At 36.0% G+C, this 16,961-nt stretch overlaps 1 protein-coding gene across 4 annotated transcripts in view; it reads right to left on the bottom strand.

Annotated features, from left to right (window-relative positions):
• ROBO1 (roundabout guidance receptor 1) overlaps positions 1-16,961 on the bottom strand; it is a 748,954-nt gene that overhangs the window by 271,231 nt on the left and 460,762 nt on the right. For all 4 annotated transcript variants that reach the window (XM_049824860.1, XM_049824862.1, XM_049824861.1 and 1 more), the window contains one exon: positions 2,935-3,261. In XM_049824860.1, the coding sequence (XP_049680817.1) occupies positions 2,935-3,261 (327 nt within the window). The remainder of the gene's footprint in view (positions 1-2,934; positions 3,262-16,961) is intronic.

Here is a 16,961-nt window from a genome sequence, read left to right as displayed (position 1 = left end):
TTAGGATTTTACTCTCCCCCATTGTGGCAATCACATCTAAAGCTATTTTTAAAGTTCTTAAAATACACAGGTATTTAAGAAGATAAAACACCTTTTAATATAGTGCACTTCTGAAATTTTTGTAGATTTGAAATTCCTCTACATTTCCTTCTTTCCAACTGAAGAACCTGTGCACAGCATACTTAAAGAAGATGCCCACCTTATTACATAGGCAACAAGTTCTCTTTGTGGACTATCTCAGAGACGAGCATTGGAACTGCTTTAAAAAAAAATAAAATTGATCTGCATGAAGCAATAACAGACACGAAAATTCATTTTTAGTATTAACCTGAATCTTAAGTCAAGTCTACACATCCATTGAACAGTGAAGGAACATGACCTAATTGAAGTTTACTGTAAGAGGTTGTGAATGGAAGAAAATGTTGTGATAAATTCTCTATCACATTATGAAACAAACTGGTGCAGACAGGAGCTGCTTCTTCCAGTAAGAGCTAGACATTACAGTGCAAATCACACTCCTGGTTCCTATGTTTCACAAAAGTTTTTTGGTTAAAATTGCAGCATCAAAGCATATAACCAGAAGAGTACTCTAAATGATCTTCTGTACTATGTAAATAGAAACCAAATAAAGGCAATTTTACTCTGTAAACATACAAAAATTAAACTGTAACACAAGGATTTCTAAAACAGCAGTTGTATATGACTACATGTATACAAATGTAAATGTTGTGGTTCTCAAAACAGGTGTACTGAGAAGCTAATCAAAACAGTTTGCTGATTTGCAGCAATCTACTGTGAATGTAGCTACAGTTCGTAATGACAATAGTGTTACAGCTATAATGCACAGATTTTTAGTTTAATGCAAATTTATTCCACCAGCCTTCAACTCTTCCCTTGTTCCTCACCTCTTCTGTGCTATTTTAAGTGTTTTGGTGCTTTTGCACTGTCACATCACTACCTTTTCTATTAAAATCATAACCTTTTCTGTTAAAATTCTTTGTCTATATTCTCCTGGTATACAATTAAAACTGTATACCATTACACCTACAAATCTTATTTCCAAATACAGATCGTGATTTTTTTTTTTTCCCCCTTATAGCATTGTTGGTGTTTCTTTTCTGACACTAGCCCTCAGTATGAGGGCAATTTTGAGCTGGATTAACAGTTTAATGCTATATTATTGTTAGGTGGTGTACATTTGAACCCCTTTAAGAAGATACTAAACCTTCATTTTTTTATCTAAGTGTTGGCAGAGGCTCTTAAAAAAACATTTGTGGCAATACCAATGTTTTGCATTCAGACTCTGTGAGCTAGACTCTACTAGAATCACATGAAGATGACTTGAGGCAGGGGTGACTCACATGTTGAGCAACTATATACCAGTTGAATTGATGTCTGCCATAGTGTACTAACCACTGAAGCCTACCTCATGTTTCTGGATTTTGATGAAAAATTATAGAAGACACACAAACACTACATGCATGTCGAATGTCACTTCAAGATACATCACAAACCACAAGAACATGAAATAAGCACAACTGTCCATGCTGCTTTGCTGCATGGTCAGAACATTAAAACACATTTTAAGAATCAATGAGCAGTGTTATAAACAGCAGAAATTAGATAAATATCAATGTCTCTTAAACATTAACACCCACTCAAAATTATACCTACAAGATACTGGATATAACATTTGGGAATAACCAATCAACAGATTATTTTAACAGGTTATACATTTACTGGATAAGCACACTTCCAGCTAGCCATACACTGATTATTTTTATCACTAAAAATCAATAACAAAGAAACAGTATAGTCATAGTTCTTAATCATGTGTATTTACTGTATTATATGTGATGCTCAAGATCCTTCTGGCGTAAGAATTATGAAAGTCTTTGGGATTGTCTGTGAATGTGAGCGAGACTAGGCAAAGGGGTCAAGTAAATGCACAAATTTATAGCTTACTTCCTTTCCCTTCTGTGAGAGTTGTGAAAATCTTGCCCTTCTTCTACAGTTATATACCTACAGTGGCATTTAACTTATCAATCTAAAAGTTAGAAGCCTCATCAGAGCTAGTTAACCACATGAATTGTTTAGTCAACAGAGAAATCAGTGTTTTCAGAGAGCAACTCACGCAGTTCTATGCTAGCTCTTTAACAAAACACCAGATGATTTGCTATAGATTACAAAGGAAGCCTGTAAAAGCAACTTAAAATAGATACCTAACTTTTGAATTGCAAGGTTTCCTCTCATACTTCAGTACCCAAAACCTGATATTTTTTGACCTACACTTGGCCCTCCATATGAATGCTTAAAATGCTTTCATGTATGCTCTCTTTCTCTAAAATAAGTACAGTTTAAAGGGTATACAGGAAGAGATAAGCATTACAAAGTGATGTGAACATACTTGACTGCTCCTTCCGTTGGCCAAATACTTCGAAACAGAGATATAATTTGTGGGCAACTTCTTTTACAGGAAAAAAAAAAAGGTGTTTCTAAATCTGCCATTTTTTTTTCTAGTGTTTGTGCAACAACAATTTCAAATGTACCCTATTAGATCAAATCCTGGCTATCCTGCCTCCTGTTACATATTGCATTTTGCATGGTTATCTGGAGGAAAAAAAAATTAAAAATCTATAAATTCAAATTAAGTATACAAAATCTAACAAACAGTAAGTAATCATAATTGCACGGAAGCATAAAAGTAGTGAGAACACACAGAAATGTCTAAATTTCTAAAGTGATATGATACCTCTTCTGACTATTTTTCTGTTTTCCCATCTCTGTAACAATAATAATAATTAAGCATATAATTCCTTCATTGCTTCTAAGTAGACGCCTCACAGGCAGCTCACACTTTTTCTTTTTTTAATCTTCAGATAACATCAAGCAAGCAGCTGTTACCGAAGAGTGGAAAAAAAAAGATACACTTACTTGCCACCTCCAGCGATGCATTATGACTTACAGCTTCCCCAAGGTAATTCCTTGCCACACAGACGTAGACCCCTTCATCTGGCCTACTCTTGCGCCCATGGACTATGCGTAAGAAAAATAAAGATCCGCTAGGCAGCAGCATGCGGTGGGAGCGCGGATCATCCTTGTCCGTTTCTACTCTTTCCCCTCCCTTGTACCACTCAATGGTGGGGGTCGGCCTTCCCTCTGCTTTACAGTTTAAAGTTGCCGGTTCTCCTTTGGAAACAATTAGATCAGAAGGGTGTTCAACAATTCGAGGTGGGAAATCTTCTTGCCGAAGACGGGAGCCTGCAAGATAAAACAGCAAAGTTATCTTAGGAGATTGTTGCCAGGTACAGTCACTGTGTTTTGCAATAAAACTACTTAACCATTACCCCATAGAACAGGATTTAATATGAACACCTATTAACATCATCTTAAAGTGAAAAAAAAAAACCCTTAACGCACTTCATTGTGTGCAAGGTTCTCCCAAGTGAATACATTCAAAACCATTTTTTTTAACAGGCCACGTGTATTAGTGAACTAAACTGCCATGCTCCTAAATCACATCCATTTTTATATTGATCTGTTGATGTATATAAATTTATACATACCTGCATTTGTATACGTAGTTATGAAAACCTAGTCCTACAGATACTCTACAGACATCAGACCACCTCTACCAGTAAAACTGGTACTGCTGTAATTCATAACACAAAGTCATAGTCAACATCATTCAGCCTTTTGGAAAGCCCATTAATTCATGCAATGACTGCAGAGTAAGTCTAACATCTCCAGCACCCACAAAGCTGCTTTGTTTTACTTGCACTATCAGCTCTTCCTAGTTACTTGTTAAGCAGTACTACAGAGGCACAAATGCATGGAGTGCCTGAGTACTTCTTACACCTCTTGTGTCAGGGAAAAGAAGAGTGGTTTACATCATAAAAATTTTTACTGCTTCCAGTTTAGAACTCTGATACAACATGAGACAACAGTATCAGGGATAAAAGTTACAAGCAAACAAGATACTCTTCTAGAAAAGTATTCAATTTCAAACCAATCCAAACAGCAAGCTGACAATTTGCATGAAAAAACCTATAATAGTCTGGACAAATGTATACCACAGAAGAACATGGCAACCAACTGGGTGACCAAGAATTCCAAATTAGGAATAAGCAGCTACCAAAACTTTTAAATTGTTGACTCAATTTCAAATTACCATTTTCCTTATTTCTCTCTTTCTTGATACACAACTTTGTCATGGATAAAATTAGTCTCGAGTCATTAATTCCTGATTGTTAAAATTTTAGATGCCAGGATTCTCTATTAACATTGATAACATGGGTTTTGAACATCTATGAAGCACCAGAAAGAAGTATAAGATCTATTCACTGCAGGTTAATAGACCATAAATGATATGGAAAAACAGAAGGAGACAAGGAATAGAGAGTCCCAGAGACAGCTCTGTTTTCAATACATACTATATGTGTGTGTATAATATATGTTTGATATACATATATAAAATATAAATTAAAATATTCTAAAATGTAGGATTTTCATCTGAATTTTATTTCACATTTCTTTCACCTCAAGATAATCAATGCAAATTAAATGTTACAGTAATCAGCTAGCACTAACCACACATTCCCAAATCTCTGGCAATACGGCTTGACTACATTGAAAGAGGTTTTTATTCTGTATGCAGTAAAAGAAAAGAGTTTTATATGAACATTACTGATCATTAAATACAAAGTAACTCAAACAGCAATAAACCTACTCTTTAGCACTTTGAGGAAAGATAATGTAAGTAGTATTGTACTTAGGACTATATTCCTAAATTATAAGAAATATTTTATCTTTTATCCAATTTGCGGATTTCGGTTTGGATATTCGTCATTTTGCAAGACTTTGTAGTACCTAAAGCAAACAAGTAATTATATTTGACAATTACTTTTACCTTCAAGAACAACCTGAAACGTGAAAACTAAAGTATGGGCAGACAGAACAGAAGCCAGGAAATTCCTGAATCCTTTTGCTGGCTACACACCACTGCGCAGCCCAGCCCTGTGAATCACTCTAAGCGAGATTTTGAGCTGCACCTCCTAGAGGCAGGGCACAGGCCAAATCCAGTGAGAGGAGAGCTAAAAGTACAAGAAAAGAAAATTGTGCCACCCAGCACTTCTCTTTTGCAGTAGCTAAAATACCCTCTAATTCACTTCTGTTTGCCCTGAGAACACATCTCAGTCATTGCAAACTATATTTGTGTCTACTTATCCTGAAATTTTACACAGCTTTTGTGAAAAGCCCCTCATGCAATAATGCTGCCCTCACAATTGGGGTGACCAATTTTAGATCTCTCTTTCCAAGGCAAAAATGCCTAAACAAGGATAAAAACCTTATTTTGTTTATACTTTTACTCACTTGTATAACTCACTAGGAAAGGCACAGAAACAAAGGATTAGAGAGCTAAAATCAATTGTTATAAGTCACTCCAGAAATATAAAAAGCCAAGTTCAATGTAAAATGTTTAAACAGAGCTAAGAACTGTTTTAGAAAACAAAGTTTGCGCACATGCTAGTATGCATCACATTTGTATTTTCACAGATAATCCTTGCCAACCAGCACACAATATAGTACAAGCCTCCTATTGTTTCTCTCAGCCTGGCCCAGACCACAAATAAATGAAATACCAGGTTTGGACATACTGTAACGCACACTTTCCATACTGACATTCACGTGACTGTACACTAACTTCAGGTACTGTACAGAATGAAATCTTAAAGACTGACCTCTAAACTTTCTTGAAAACTGACACTCAAAACTCTTAAGGGGAAAAAAAGTCCTCAGGAAACTCCAGGAATGCTCATATACTATTTGAATTTCTTAGCAGGGTAACATTAGAGGAGTTAGAATAACAGAAATGTCCATTAATATTTTTTTTTTATCCTAATATTTTATAAAGTAACATTTCTCTAGAAAATTTCTTCAAACTGCTTAAACCAGAAAGGGATAAAAGTTGCATGAGTAGTTGACTGGCACATAGTAAGAATTAACCACAGATTTAGTGACAACTGCCTGAGGAGTATGATGGCCTTGACAACCAAGTTACAATCTTTCTACGTATCTACGCATTTTTACTTTTATTTAAAATCTTTCTTTCCTTTTAGCCTAGTTATTTAAGCTGCATTTATGTTTTACTGAGAAGCAGCAGCCTCAATTATCAACATAAATCTTACAGTGGGCACCAATCCTGTAATTTTCCTGTCAAAAATCCTTCCCAAGGGGATGTTTGGTAAAAAAATAGAAGCAGAACACCTATTCCACACTGGATCTGCCATTAAATATACAACAGAGCTGCTTTTTCTTTCCCCCAAAGATGACAGCACTGGGTTATAGGAATTAACAAACTTGTGTTCTCTGCTTTTATTATAATTCAAGTCTTTCATAAAAAGTCAACAGGATGCTACCAATTAAACTATGCCATACTAATTGTTTCATGCTGCTACTTAAAAGAACAATTATGTGAAATCATGTTTCCAGTTTCTTGGACTATGCCACAACTATTTTTACAAGAATTCAAACACTGAAATAAACAGATGTGAAGATTCAAAGAAAGCTAGCATTAGATGAATATTAAACTCATAGGGGCAAGATTTGCCTTTATTCCCACCTTAAAACTTCCTGTTGGTAGCATATACAAAAATAACGTACTGAAAAATAGCAGAGAATGTCTTTAAATTAGAAAGTCGCTGGTATCAGGGGTACAAACAACGGGCTGTTCTCCTTTAGGGAGAAAACAAAAAAGTTCCGTGCTACTGGAACCAAGTGCCTTAAACTTAAGCCACGCAGCTTAAGACAGTTAAAAATCAAGACCATATCTACCGTCAAACTAAACTTCAGCTCAGATGGATATGGAAAACCTGATTTCCCAAGGTCTATATATCTAAGTAGTATTTTATCCCATGTCCTATAAAAATGCTGCATGACAGAGTGAGTCTTTAGCCAAGTGCCAGAAAGCCAGCGTACTCTTGGCTCCATTTCTTTTCCATTTCACAAGTACAGCATTTAACACTGATTTTCAAAGCACAAGATTGCCTCTCTTTTCTTTTACTAAAATGCTTTACACTGTAACATAAGAGCTGAGTAACAGGCCTAATTGCTATCAAAGTTATTAGTAAAATGCTAACGAAACCAAACCACAGGTTTAAAATCAGCGTTGGGTGATTCTTGCAAACAATTATATTTCATCAGAACATAAAAGCATTCCCAATTCCCCTGTGTCTCTACTACATACAACTTAAACCCTTTCAGAAACTTTAGAGAAAGTGGGGGATATTTTTTTGTGGTTTTTTTTTTATGCTGACTGGAAAGATGTTCTGTAACTCTCTTGCTCTAGTGGTTAGAAATCTTTCTTTAATCCTCAGGTTAAACATATCCCTGAATAGTAAATGCCTCATTCTTCCTGTGCTTGAGTTGCCCTTTAATTCAGACCTCTCCATACACTTCTTAGGATTTTATCCCTTTGACACGCAGATTGCAACCTCTTCCTTTTTTACTATCCTCTTGGATTTTGTGTTCTTGTTGCTGATTAGTCAACAAACTAATCTCATCTGGGTTTTCCCCCCGTAACACACGCTCAACCTTTCCTTTGTCTTAAATCTAGTTTGAGTTCATCCTTTTTGAACATGGAAAACCCAAACCATACACACTTAAGAGGCAAGAAGACTTGAATGCTATTTCAAACACACACTGCAAAGTAATGTCACATCATGTTACAGGGGGAAAAATAACTAAAAGGAAAAAAAAAATCTAAGTATTTTTCTGAAAGTGGCTTTTCTGCCCCAAGACATGCAGCTAACCTAGTGTATTGGGTTTACCTGTTCTCACAGACAACAAATAGTTTTCAAGGAGAGCAGAACAAGGAAGACCCGCAGAGATCTTATCCCATTCACTTACTTTCTCTCAACTTCTCCAATTTTTGAATATTCCTATTCTTCGTATACTAGCCTTGTCAAGCCTGAGCCTTGTAGCCTGCAAGAATACTGCATATTAAGAAGCAACTATTTTGAAAATTTCTTTACAGGTGTTGCAGTCTTCCCTCCATAACCAAAGACATGAAGTAATTAATGAAGCTAGTAATGCTGTGCCTATTTGGATTTTCCTAAAACAGTAAACTGCGTACAAACAGAAGTTTTATTTTTTTTTAATTCTACTTTGGCATAAAGCACAAGAGCCAAAACTAAAGTTAACTGATAATTCTGAAACACTGTTTTGAGAATAGCATTGGTCATTGTATCACTTTGGACTCAGAAAGTAGGTCTTTGCATAGAGAGTTTTACTTACAACAGCTGTTCACCTCTAAGTGTTGAACATATAGTCTAGAAAAAAAATAGTTATACTTTTTACCTAATTCCTGCCATTACTTTGCACAGTCATAACTGTGAACATTTCCGTAACTACTTTAAAAGGATGCCACCTTTATGAACAAAAATGTCAGATGATGGAGCTGTTACAGTCCTGTAAGTAAGCCAGTATTTGTACACTAAGGAGAAAAATGAATATTTGGAACATACAGCACTGTTACATCAGTTGATTAATGCCCACCCAGGACTACAGGTTTATTGAAATGCATTTAAGATGTGTTTAATGGTTCCAAATACTGATCTGGGAATAGGTCCAGTTCTTTCCAATAACTTAGATACCATAAAATGTGACAAGCAGGGCTCTCACTTCATATCAATAGGACCTGCAATTCCCCTGTGTGTTTCCAAAGAAGAGCAACATCTCCATTTCTTTTTCTAAGCACACAATGGAAAACAGGTGAGCAAGAATGTAACTAAAAAGAAAAGCACTAAACACTAACTGATCATTCCTACTATGAAACCACTGCAATATTCCCTGAAAAAGAAGGTGTTCTTTTTTCAGTTTACACCATTATGTCAAGGAATATTTTGTTTCCCTCCTTTAATTGCTGTTTGAGCCCCTGCTGCTAATGAGAGATGAAATTATTAATAAACATTCTTTTTCATTATTTCTGTTACTAAGGGGTATTTTTGGGTAAAGCAAGTTGTACGTTAAATACAAAGTCTGATTATAAAAAGAAATTTTGTGGGCCATGGCTTTTAAACTTAAGTTGTAGGCACCCACAAAACATTTTCCCCACTTCAAAAGATAACCTTGAAGTATTTTATGTTGCTAAGACACCATGAATTGGAATTACGTTTCTGTCATGGCTACCACACTACCAGGAGATGTGAGAAACCAATAATTTACTGTACACTCATGATTAGAAAAAACCTAGAATAACCACAGAGAGCCTGGAGTTTTAAGACACATCTGTCTGCTTCTCTGAAACAAGAGATTAAATGGGACCTGGACTAAAAAATGCCTTAAATCCAGACTGATCTTGTGCCTGGCTCTTATAGTGGGAGAAGATGTAACCCAAACATTGGAAGCTATAGACATTCAATTTACACAATACTTGTGTCCTGGACAACTGAAAAGGAGTTAGAAGTGTTACAGCAATAAGCTAAATAAACAAGGGAGAAAAATAAAAAAACCATTAATACATCACATTGGCTTAAACAGTTTGTTTCTGTTCCTTATTCTGCAGTAATTCTGGACATACATGATAAGGTCAGAAAAAGCCATAAATTTTTAGGCAAAAAGACTTCTGGAAAGATGTACAGCATCTTACAGTTATTTAAATACTCTGCCTGGTGGGAATGAAAAAAAAAATATAGGCAGGTACTGTACTGCACAGATATTAACACTGAGTCTTTGTTTTAATACCTAAAGATATATTTCCCAGGAGATGCTGAGAGACTAGCTCTCTGAAATAATCACTTTTAACAAAGAAGCTGAAAGCGGCAACAGTTAAGAGTCATGCTTTAGTTTCTTAACCCGAAATTAAATACAACTCTTCAAAAGTGCTCTTGAACAAACTGTTTATTTTCAAGAGACATAGCTTTACAGTCAATCTTTGTTACAAGCACACATGCTACTGGTTTGTTCAGCAGTTAGCATAAATAAGACCTGACCTGGTTATTCATTAAATTAGCTAGAATATAAATTTAAAATAATAATATTTATATTGAGCTATGCGAGATGCTGACATTCACATAAGACCTCAGGCAGTAGGTAATGTTCCCAGTGTAAGAAAGTGTTGAGTTTTATTTTTTCTTTCCCTCAGTTCTGCTTTCTGGTAAGGTATTTATCTCACCTGACTTAGGTGGATACCGGAATAGCCTGAGATAGCAGTACCCACTTTTCAAATGACTTTAGAAACCAAACCTCACTCAATAAAAATTACAATATCCCACACCAAATTGCTAAGTTGGGAATAGCTTTTTTCCTTAAAGAAAACATTAATGAAATTAGAGTATTTTCATGAATAATGCAAAACCAACTATGACCCAGTGAGCAATCACACTATATTCAAGAAAAAAAAAAAAAAAAAAAAAAAAAAAACCACAACGCAATGGTAATAAAGCCTACTTCATTACTCATTTTGTCTTTGCAATGGCTGGAGTAATGCTGGGAGATATTTTCTACACTGGGATGATATTGAGAAGTGCACAACAAGAAGACAGAGAACGGCTGAGATGCATCTGAAGGCACTCTCATCTTTGGCGATTTGGATGTGACAACCTGGCAATGACAAACTGCCTGGAGATGATCATGCTAAATTGCAGGATGAGTGAAGCAATGGGGTCAAGCACGTACAGGAGGACCACAGAGAAGACTGTGACATTATGAACTCTGCACAGACCCTGGAATGGCAGTCAAGAGTGTAAAAACCATGGCTGGGGAAAAAAGAGGTGGCAAAGGATTATGAAAAAGGCTGTATGTATTAGGTAGAGCCCAAGTAAAGAGTGACTGGAAGACCACTAGGGAAACAGATACTTGAACTATACTAAAGTGATAGGATTTGATGATAACTGGATAATTTTGTGGATAACAGAGCTGAAAAGATACTAGGAATGATCGCTGGTTAAACAGAGGAGTTGGGACACGGTAGGAAGATCTGGGACAGCTCAGAGCAATCACTGCTGCCTTTTTCTTCCCTGACAGATCGTGTTCCCTACAAAGGAAGGCCTGAGAGCTCTGATCTGTTGTTAGCAGCTTCACTGGCACACCTGAGAAGAAAAAAAACCAGACACAGTAAATGGGAAGGTGTGGGGACAGAGTTGGTGTGAGTCACATGAGAATTGCCATTTCCAGGGCTTGCTTTTCTATTGAGCAGTGAGTGAGGGAGAGAGGATCAGGAAACAGAGAAGAGACAGGCTCTCCTCTCCATCTTCAAACCTTGTCCTAAATCATGTTTTACACCAGACAGGAAGAGTATCTCATTTGCTGTAAACCACTGGTTTGCCATTTGGGACAGGAAAACAGAACTTGGAGAAAAACAATGATAGTGCACCAAAACCAAAGTAGGACTCAGAGCTGCACTGAGGGAACCAAAGGAACTGCCAATTTAGTGAAAATGCCTAGGACTCAAAATTATATAGATACATCATATAAAGTATTATTCTATTAATATACTGACATAATCTATAATATGTTACATAATTTATTTTAATATACATTCTACATTGATAATTCAGATGTCTGACACAGTGATGCAGAAAAAATGTATTTCACCTTGAGGTTTGTCTGTCATCAGTGTCAAAGATTTCACCTATTTGTGAAATGATTACAGCACAGTAGGCTATTTTACTCCACAGTTTTATCTACCTGGACAAACAAATAAAACAAAGTATCCATCTGGATGATCATACTCATTCATAAAAAAATACCTAAAGTCATGCCTGCTTTTTGGGTTGTTCTTTTTCAAAATCATTTAGTCATGAAAACAAATGTAATTTATTCTCTTCGTATTATGTCACATGGTTTGCCCCCACGTTCTTCCAGACTTTTCAAAGCCACCTCCTACTGTGCTAAGGAATACCAACTTCTAATTAATTTCCAATTCCAGATTCAGTGTGAGACTGAATCTGATACTGATCAACTGCATGTCCAAATGTCTGAGAGATGCTGAGAGAAGGAAAAAGGATCCTCATTTCCACTGGGCTATTGGGAAGCTAGAGAAACAGCAATTCTCAATAGGGCCAAGGGTTTTCTCTTCTCAGCTGTATCAGGCAACACTCCTCAACTCTGCAACAGAAGCCCAGTATTACACCGCCACAGTCAACAGCATTCTAGCCTTATGCCTGTGCCAATTTTGGTGCATCTCACACACGTGATATTGCCATTTATTCTTGTTTCCAAAATAGATTTGAAGAGAAATATGAGGATCCGAAACACCTATCCAAATTCCTACTTTTTAAGACAATTATAAATTTGTTTCAGATGCAAGGGTGAATGAAATATCAAAACTGCCCTCAAGAATCCAAATGTTAGGTATTAATAGGAGGGTTATGTCAGCTCAGGAATAAGTTTGAATCTAATTACTGAGAGCTCATAACTTAGAAAAGATTAACAATGGAATTAAAAGGAATTACTATTAAGTAGTTCAGTTTCCTTATTTCTATTGTCATTATTTTAATGTGTTAAAAATTTGTATTAAAACAGCTTTCTTTCACTCCATTTAAATCAATTTGACTTTTTGTACAACATTAAGTTTGGACAATTACAAAAGTGCCAGGTAATTTCAGTTACAATTTATTACTGCACTAACACAATACTCATATTTCAGCTGCATAAGGAAGAATGGAAACTTAAATCCAAATTAAAAACTATTTTCAAGGAGTTGTTTACAATTACATAAAATGTATGGACCAGTATAAATTAAAATATTTTATAATTAATAGTTTTTTAAAAAAATAAAATCTAATAACGACTTATTTAAAAGCAGTCTATTCCTACCCTCTTTCCAAAACACACTTTTATTCAAATACGAAAAGATAACATGCTCTCAGGGGAAAGCAATAAATACCTCCTCCCGAGAGGAGGAGAAAAAGGAACTATGATCCCACTGGTTTAGAAATTAAACATCTGTTGAACTTACAAGAACACTGCTAGCGCTGGACACTGGTATGTCAATGACTCAGTGAGAGTTTATTCTCTTTGCAGCAATAAGCTAGAACCAATAAAGTCTTTTCAGAGAACCTGTGAAATATTGTACCTTCCCCTGTAAATGCAGATTAATCGCATACTCCTCAAAATATATTTCAGCTCATTTTTGTACTAAAAAGCCATGAGTTACTTGGCATAGCAATCAACATGACATTCACTACATGATGACTGAAGACATCTTTCTATTGCTATTTTTCACCAGTATAAAGACATGTCAAAACAGCAAACAAACTTTCACCTAAAAGAAACTTCCACCTATCAATGCCATCAAAATCATCTTTTTCTGATCAACCGTGCAATGTTTTCCCTTTGACTGTATTTGAATTTCTTGTCCCTCAACAGGCCAGAAAGTCCACTGGGTTTGTTTCTTGTTTCTTCAAAGGTTTCTTTGGTTCCAAATTCAAACTGAAAATCAGAGATCTTTCACATGTTCTTTTCTTTTACAATTGTTTCTACTTACTCCTCTGCATAAAGCATAACTTTACAACGCTAACATTGAATCCCACTGCAGATAAATGGCATTACACATAAAAAGCCACGTCCCAGGACTTCCTTAAATGTAGAATAGTATAGGCCCAGGAGAACATCACGCAGTGAGTTTTTCTCTGAGGGATGAAGAATTAATGCTGCCATTATCATCTGTGGTCTGATCTCCCATCCCAGAGCACAAATGCTGAACATCGAGTGAAAAATCATAAAAAATTTCAACCACCATCTCTGCCGCTCCTATACCTTCCCAACTGGATTTTAGTTCTGGCTGTAGTGAAAATGGTACCACAACTTGAATACAACCACAGTGAAGACTTTGGTATCGTTCAGTGGCTACCACAAAGTTTCCTAAAAACAGGGCCTAGAGAAATGCCATTAATCAGGCTTGTGTATTTACTCTTACATAAACCTTAAGTAATCTTGATCACCTACACCCAGAGTTCTCACACTCTGAGCTCTGAGACATGTTATGAGGACAGCTCTCTGGAAGATGCCAAGAAACAAAGCCACGCAGGGAATTGCTCGGTTCCATATACTACTCCTCTACCAATGCACACTGTAAAATTTCTCAGTTATCCAAATACTAAAGATCTGTACAGAAGAAAAATCGGTTCACTGTAAGAGCTATGTTAAAGTGATTGTGGTAGAAAACATCACCCTTTTACACACTGGAGAAGTACAAACAAGCAGCTCAGTGAAATTTCTCCATGATCTCATAGCTGAGCATGGGGAGATGTTTCAGCCAACAGGCTGAATGTTACCCGTAGGAAGAGCGAAGGGAAAAGGCAGACCATGGTACCTGCTATGAGCGGCACTTCCCCAGCTAGCAGTTTGACACTCTGCCAAACAAAGCATATGGGTATAAATGGAACTGAGAAAAGTACAAAGGACCTTCATTTTTACTTTACAATCTCTAGAAGATTGCTGAACTATCCTCTCAATTTTCTCAACGTAACGGCATGCCTTCTTGATAAAAGAAGATTCTACAGTATAGACACAGCTACGTATATATATAAAAATGCAGTTAGCAATGCGGCTTTTAGTGTTTCTATCTCATTTTATACTAAAACACAATGTGTGAGCAAAAAAACACTGAAAGGAAATAGTTACAGAAAAATCTAAGTTTCAAAGCACTCTGTAGACACTAACTTCACTCTTCAAGCACGAAAACTATATTTAACATCTCTCTATATAAAATTAAAAGGAGAAAACGAAAAAGCATACTTTATCAAGTCAGGTTTTTACTAATAAAAGAAATGGTAAAGACAGATGTTAACAGACTATTTTCCTGAATATTCATAGTGAATTCTTCAGAAAACCTGTAGCTAATAGCCTAAATGTTCAGGAGCCTGAAATGTGTTTAAACATTTAAAACAAAGCTTTTGAGATATCCTATATGATAAGCTCACTCAAGGAAGATATTTAATAGCACTGGTTTGGGGCAAGTTAACAACTTCTTCAAGAAAAAGTACTGAACCACAATTTTAAGGATAACTGTCTGAGTAATTTATACTTTACAAAACCCAAATATTTGAAATGGCCTTTTAAAGGATTAGTAACAAATCCCTAGAAGAATGCAGCCCACCTTAGTCAATTTTCAACCTTAAAAGCAAATTCTGACATATCCAGAACATTAATGAAGACAATGTTTATACCTTACATAGCATGCTAAATGTGAGAATTTTACAGATAAACAAAAATGCTGTTGACTCTGCTTACTGAAGCTCATAATGGAATGTAAAAAAGGTTCAAGATGGGCAGTACCTTATGGTTGTTGAGGATAAGATTTAAGGGACTGAAGATTAACAGTATGAGGATAAAGTTAGAGAAATATAATTATTTGATCAAAAGAAAAAAGTCAGGAGTGTGTTTTTATAATGGATAGTTTTTTAAATAATTAATTTATAATTATTTTTTAATAGCTAGTTTAAACTAGCTTTTGAATTACTATTATAAGGGGTTCTGGTGAAGGGATTAGAGTGCTGATACATATACAGAGATCAATATTCAGAGGTCAAAAATGGTAAAATAAATGAGAGAGCAGAGGTAAGAGAAAGACACAGTGCTACATAACCATGAGGCTGAGTCAAAAGTAGCAGAGATGAATATGAGAAACCAGCAAGGGAAGAGAAAGAGATCTCAAGAGTTCTGTAGAGCTGCAGAAGAAATATAAGAAAAACAGTAAGTGAAAATGAGGGGACTGGAGCTGTATGATCTGAGATTATAATGCATAATACAACACCACCACAGGCAAGCAGGCAGAGGTTTGTGTGGTTTACACATAGAAATGCAAATGATGACAAAGTCTCAAAATTATCAAGGAGAATAGCTCTTTGAAAACAAGAGAAAGAAATCATCATCATCATCATCATCATCATTATTACTTCTAGCAGCAATCTGTATGTGACAGGGGACGGGGTTCAAACAGCAAAGAAAAATAGGTTTTGCCAGAAATTAATAAGCCTTAGAGGAGTTTTGTCCGCCCAGAAATACTATCCCAACTTTTTTTGCAACTTTATCAGTAGATCTAATAAAAGAGATTACTTCTCTGCACAAGGCTTGTTTCACAAGTTAAGAGTACTTTTCGCAAGTACAAAGAGGCAAGTGGAAAAACAACAGCAACAACCTATAAAAAATGGGCAGCTAGATTGCAAGAATTCAATTAGATATGCTCCTTCAGCAAAGGAAAGCTATTTTTCTCCAGTCTGCAAAACTCTAAGGTATGATTACTAGAGTTTTCCTTCTAACAAATTAAACTGCATTTTACAAGGATGTAGAAATGCTGAGGAAAAAAGCTACTTGTATTCATATAAAGAAACAAATTTAATCTCAAGTACCAGTATCACTTTCTACTACTCAGGATTATGGTAATACTTCCTATTATGCATGGAAGCCACCTGTTCGCTAAATTTGCATGTTCCTCTCATTTCTAACAAAGTGGAATAGTTTTAATTACCACCTCCACCCCTGCCTCCCTCCCTCCCCCCTCCCACAGTTACTCCACACAGAACTTACTCAACCCCTCCCAAGAGATGAAAGTAGGCTGGGACATGTACTGCCAACACCTAACATTAATCTCACTAGAAACTCATGCTGTTCAAGTAGCTACATCCATCTCTGTTACAGCACAGGTAGGCGAGCAAACATGACTTGAGAGGCGGATACAAGGAACTAGAGGCTTTGTTCATTTTCATCCTTGCAAAGGACTATCCAAGGTTTTAAGCAGACTTTTTTTGCAATAGGGTTTTCAAGGCTATACTACCTTTTAGTATCATAAATATAACACTGAACACTAAAAGGCAACCAATATACGGACTTTTCCGCTTTATGTAAACAGCTATTTGAAACAAACCCCCTCAACCTAAATTAAGGCTTCCTGAATAGGCTGAAAGCCTTCAGTAGGACTAATTAGACAGAACCACGAGGCCTTGAGGCTCACAGCT

The sequence above is a fragment of the Accipiter gentilis genome, chromosome 21 (genome assembly GCF_929443795.1).
Source record: "Accipiter gentilis chromosome 21, bAccGen1.1, whole genome shotgun sequence".
NCBI classification, from domain to species: Eukaryota; Metazoa; Chordata; class Aves; order Accipitriformes; family Accipitridae; genus Astur; species Astur gentilis.
Note: the sequence above shows the minus strand (reverse complement) of the source record. Positions and strands in the feature narration are given on the sequence as shown.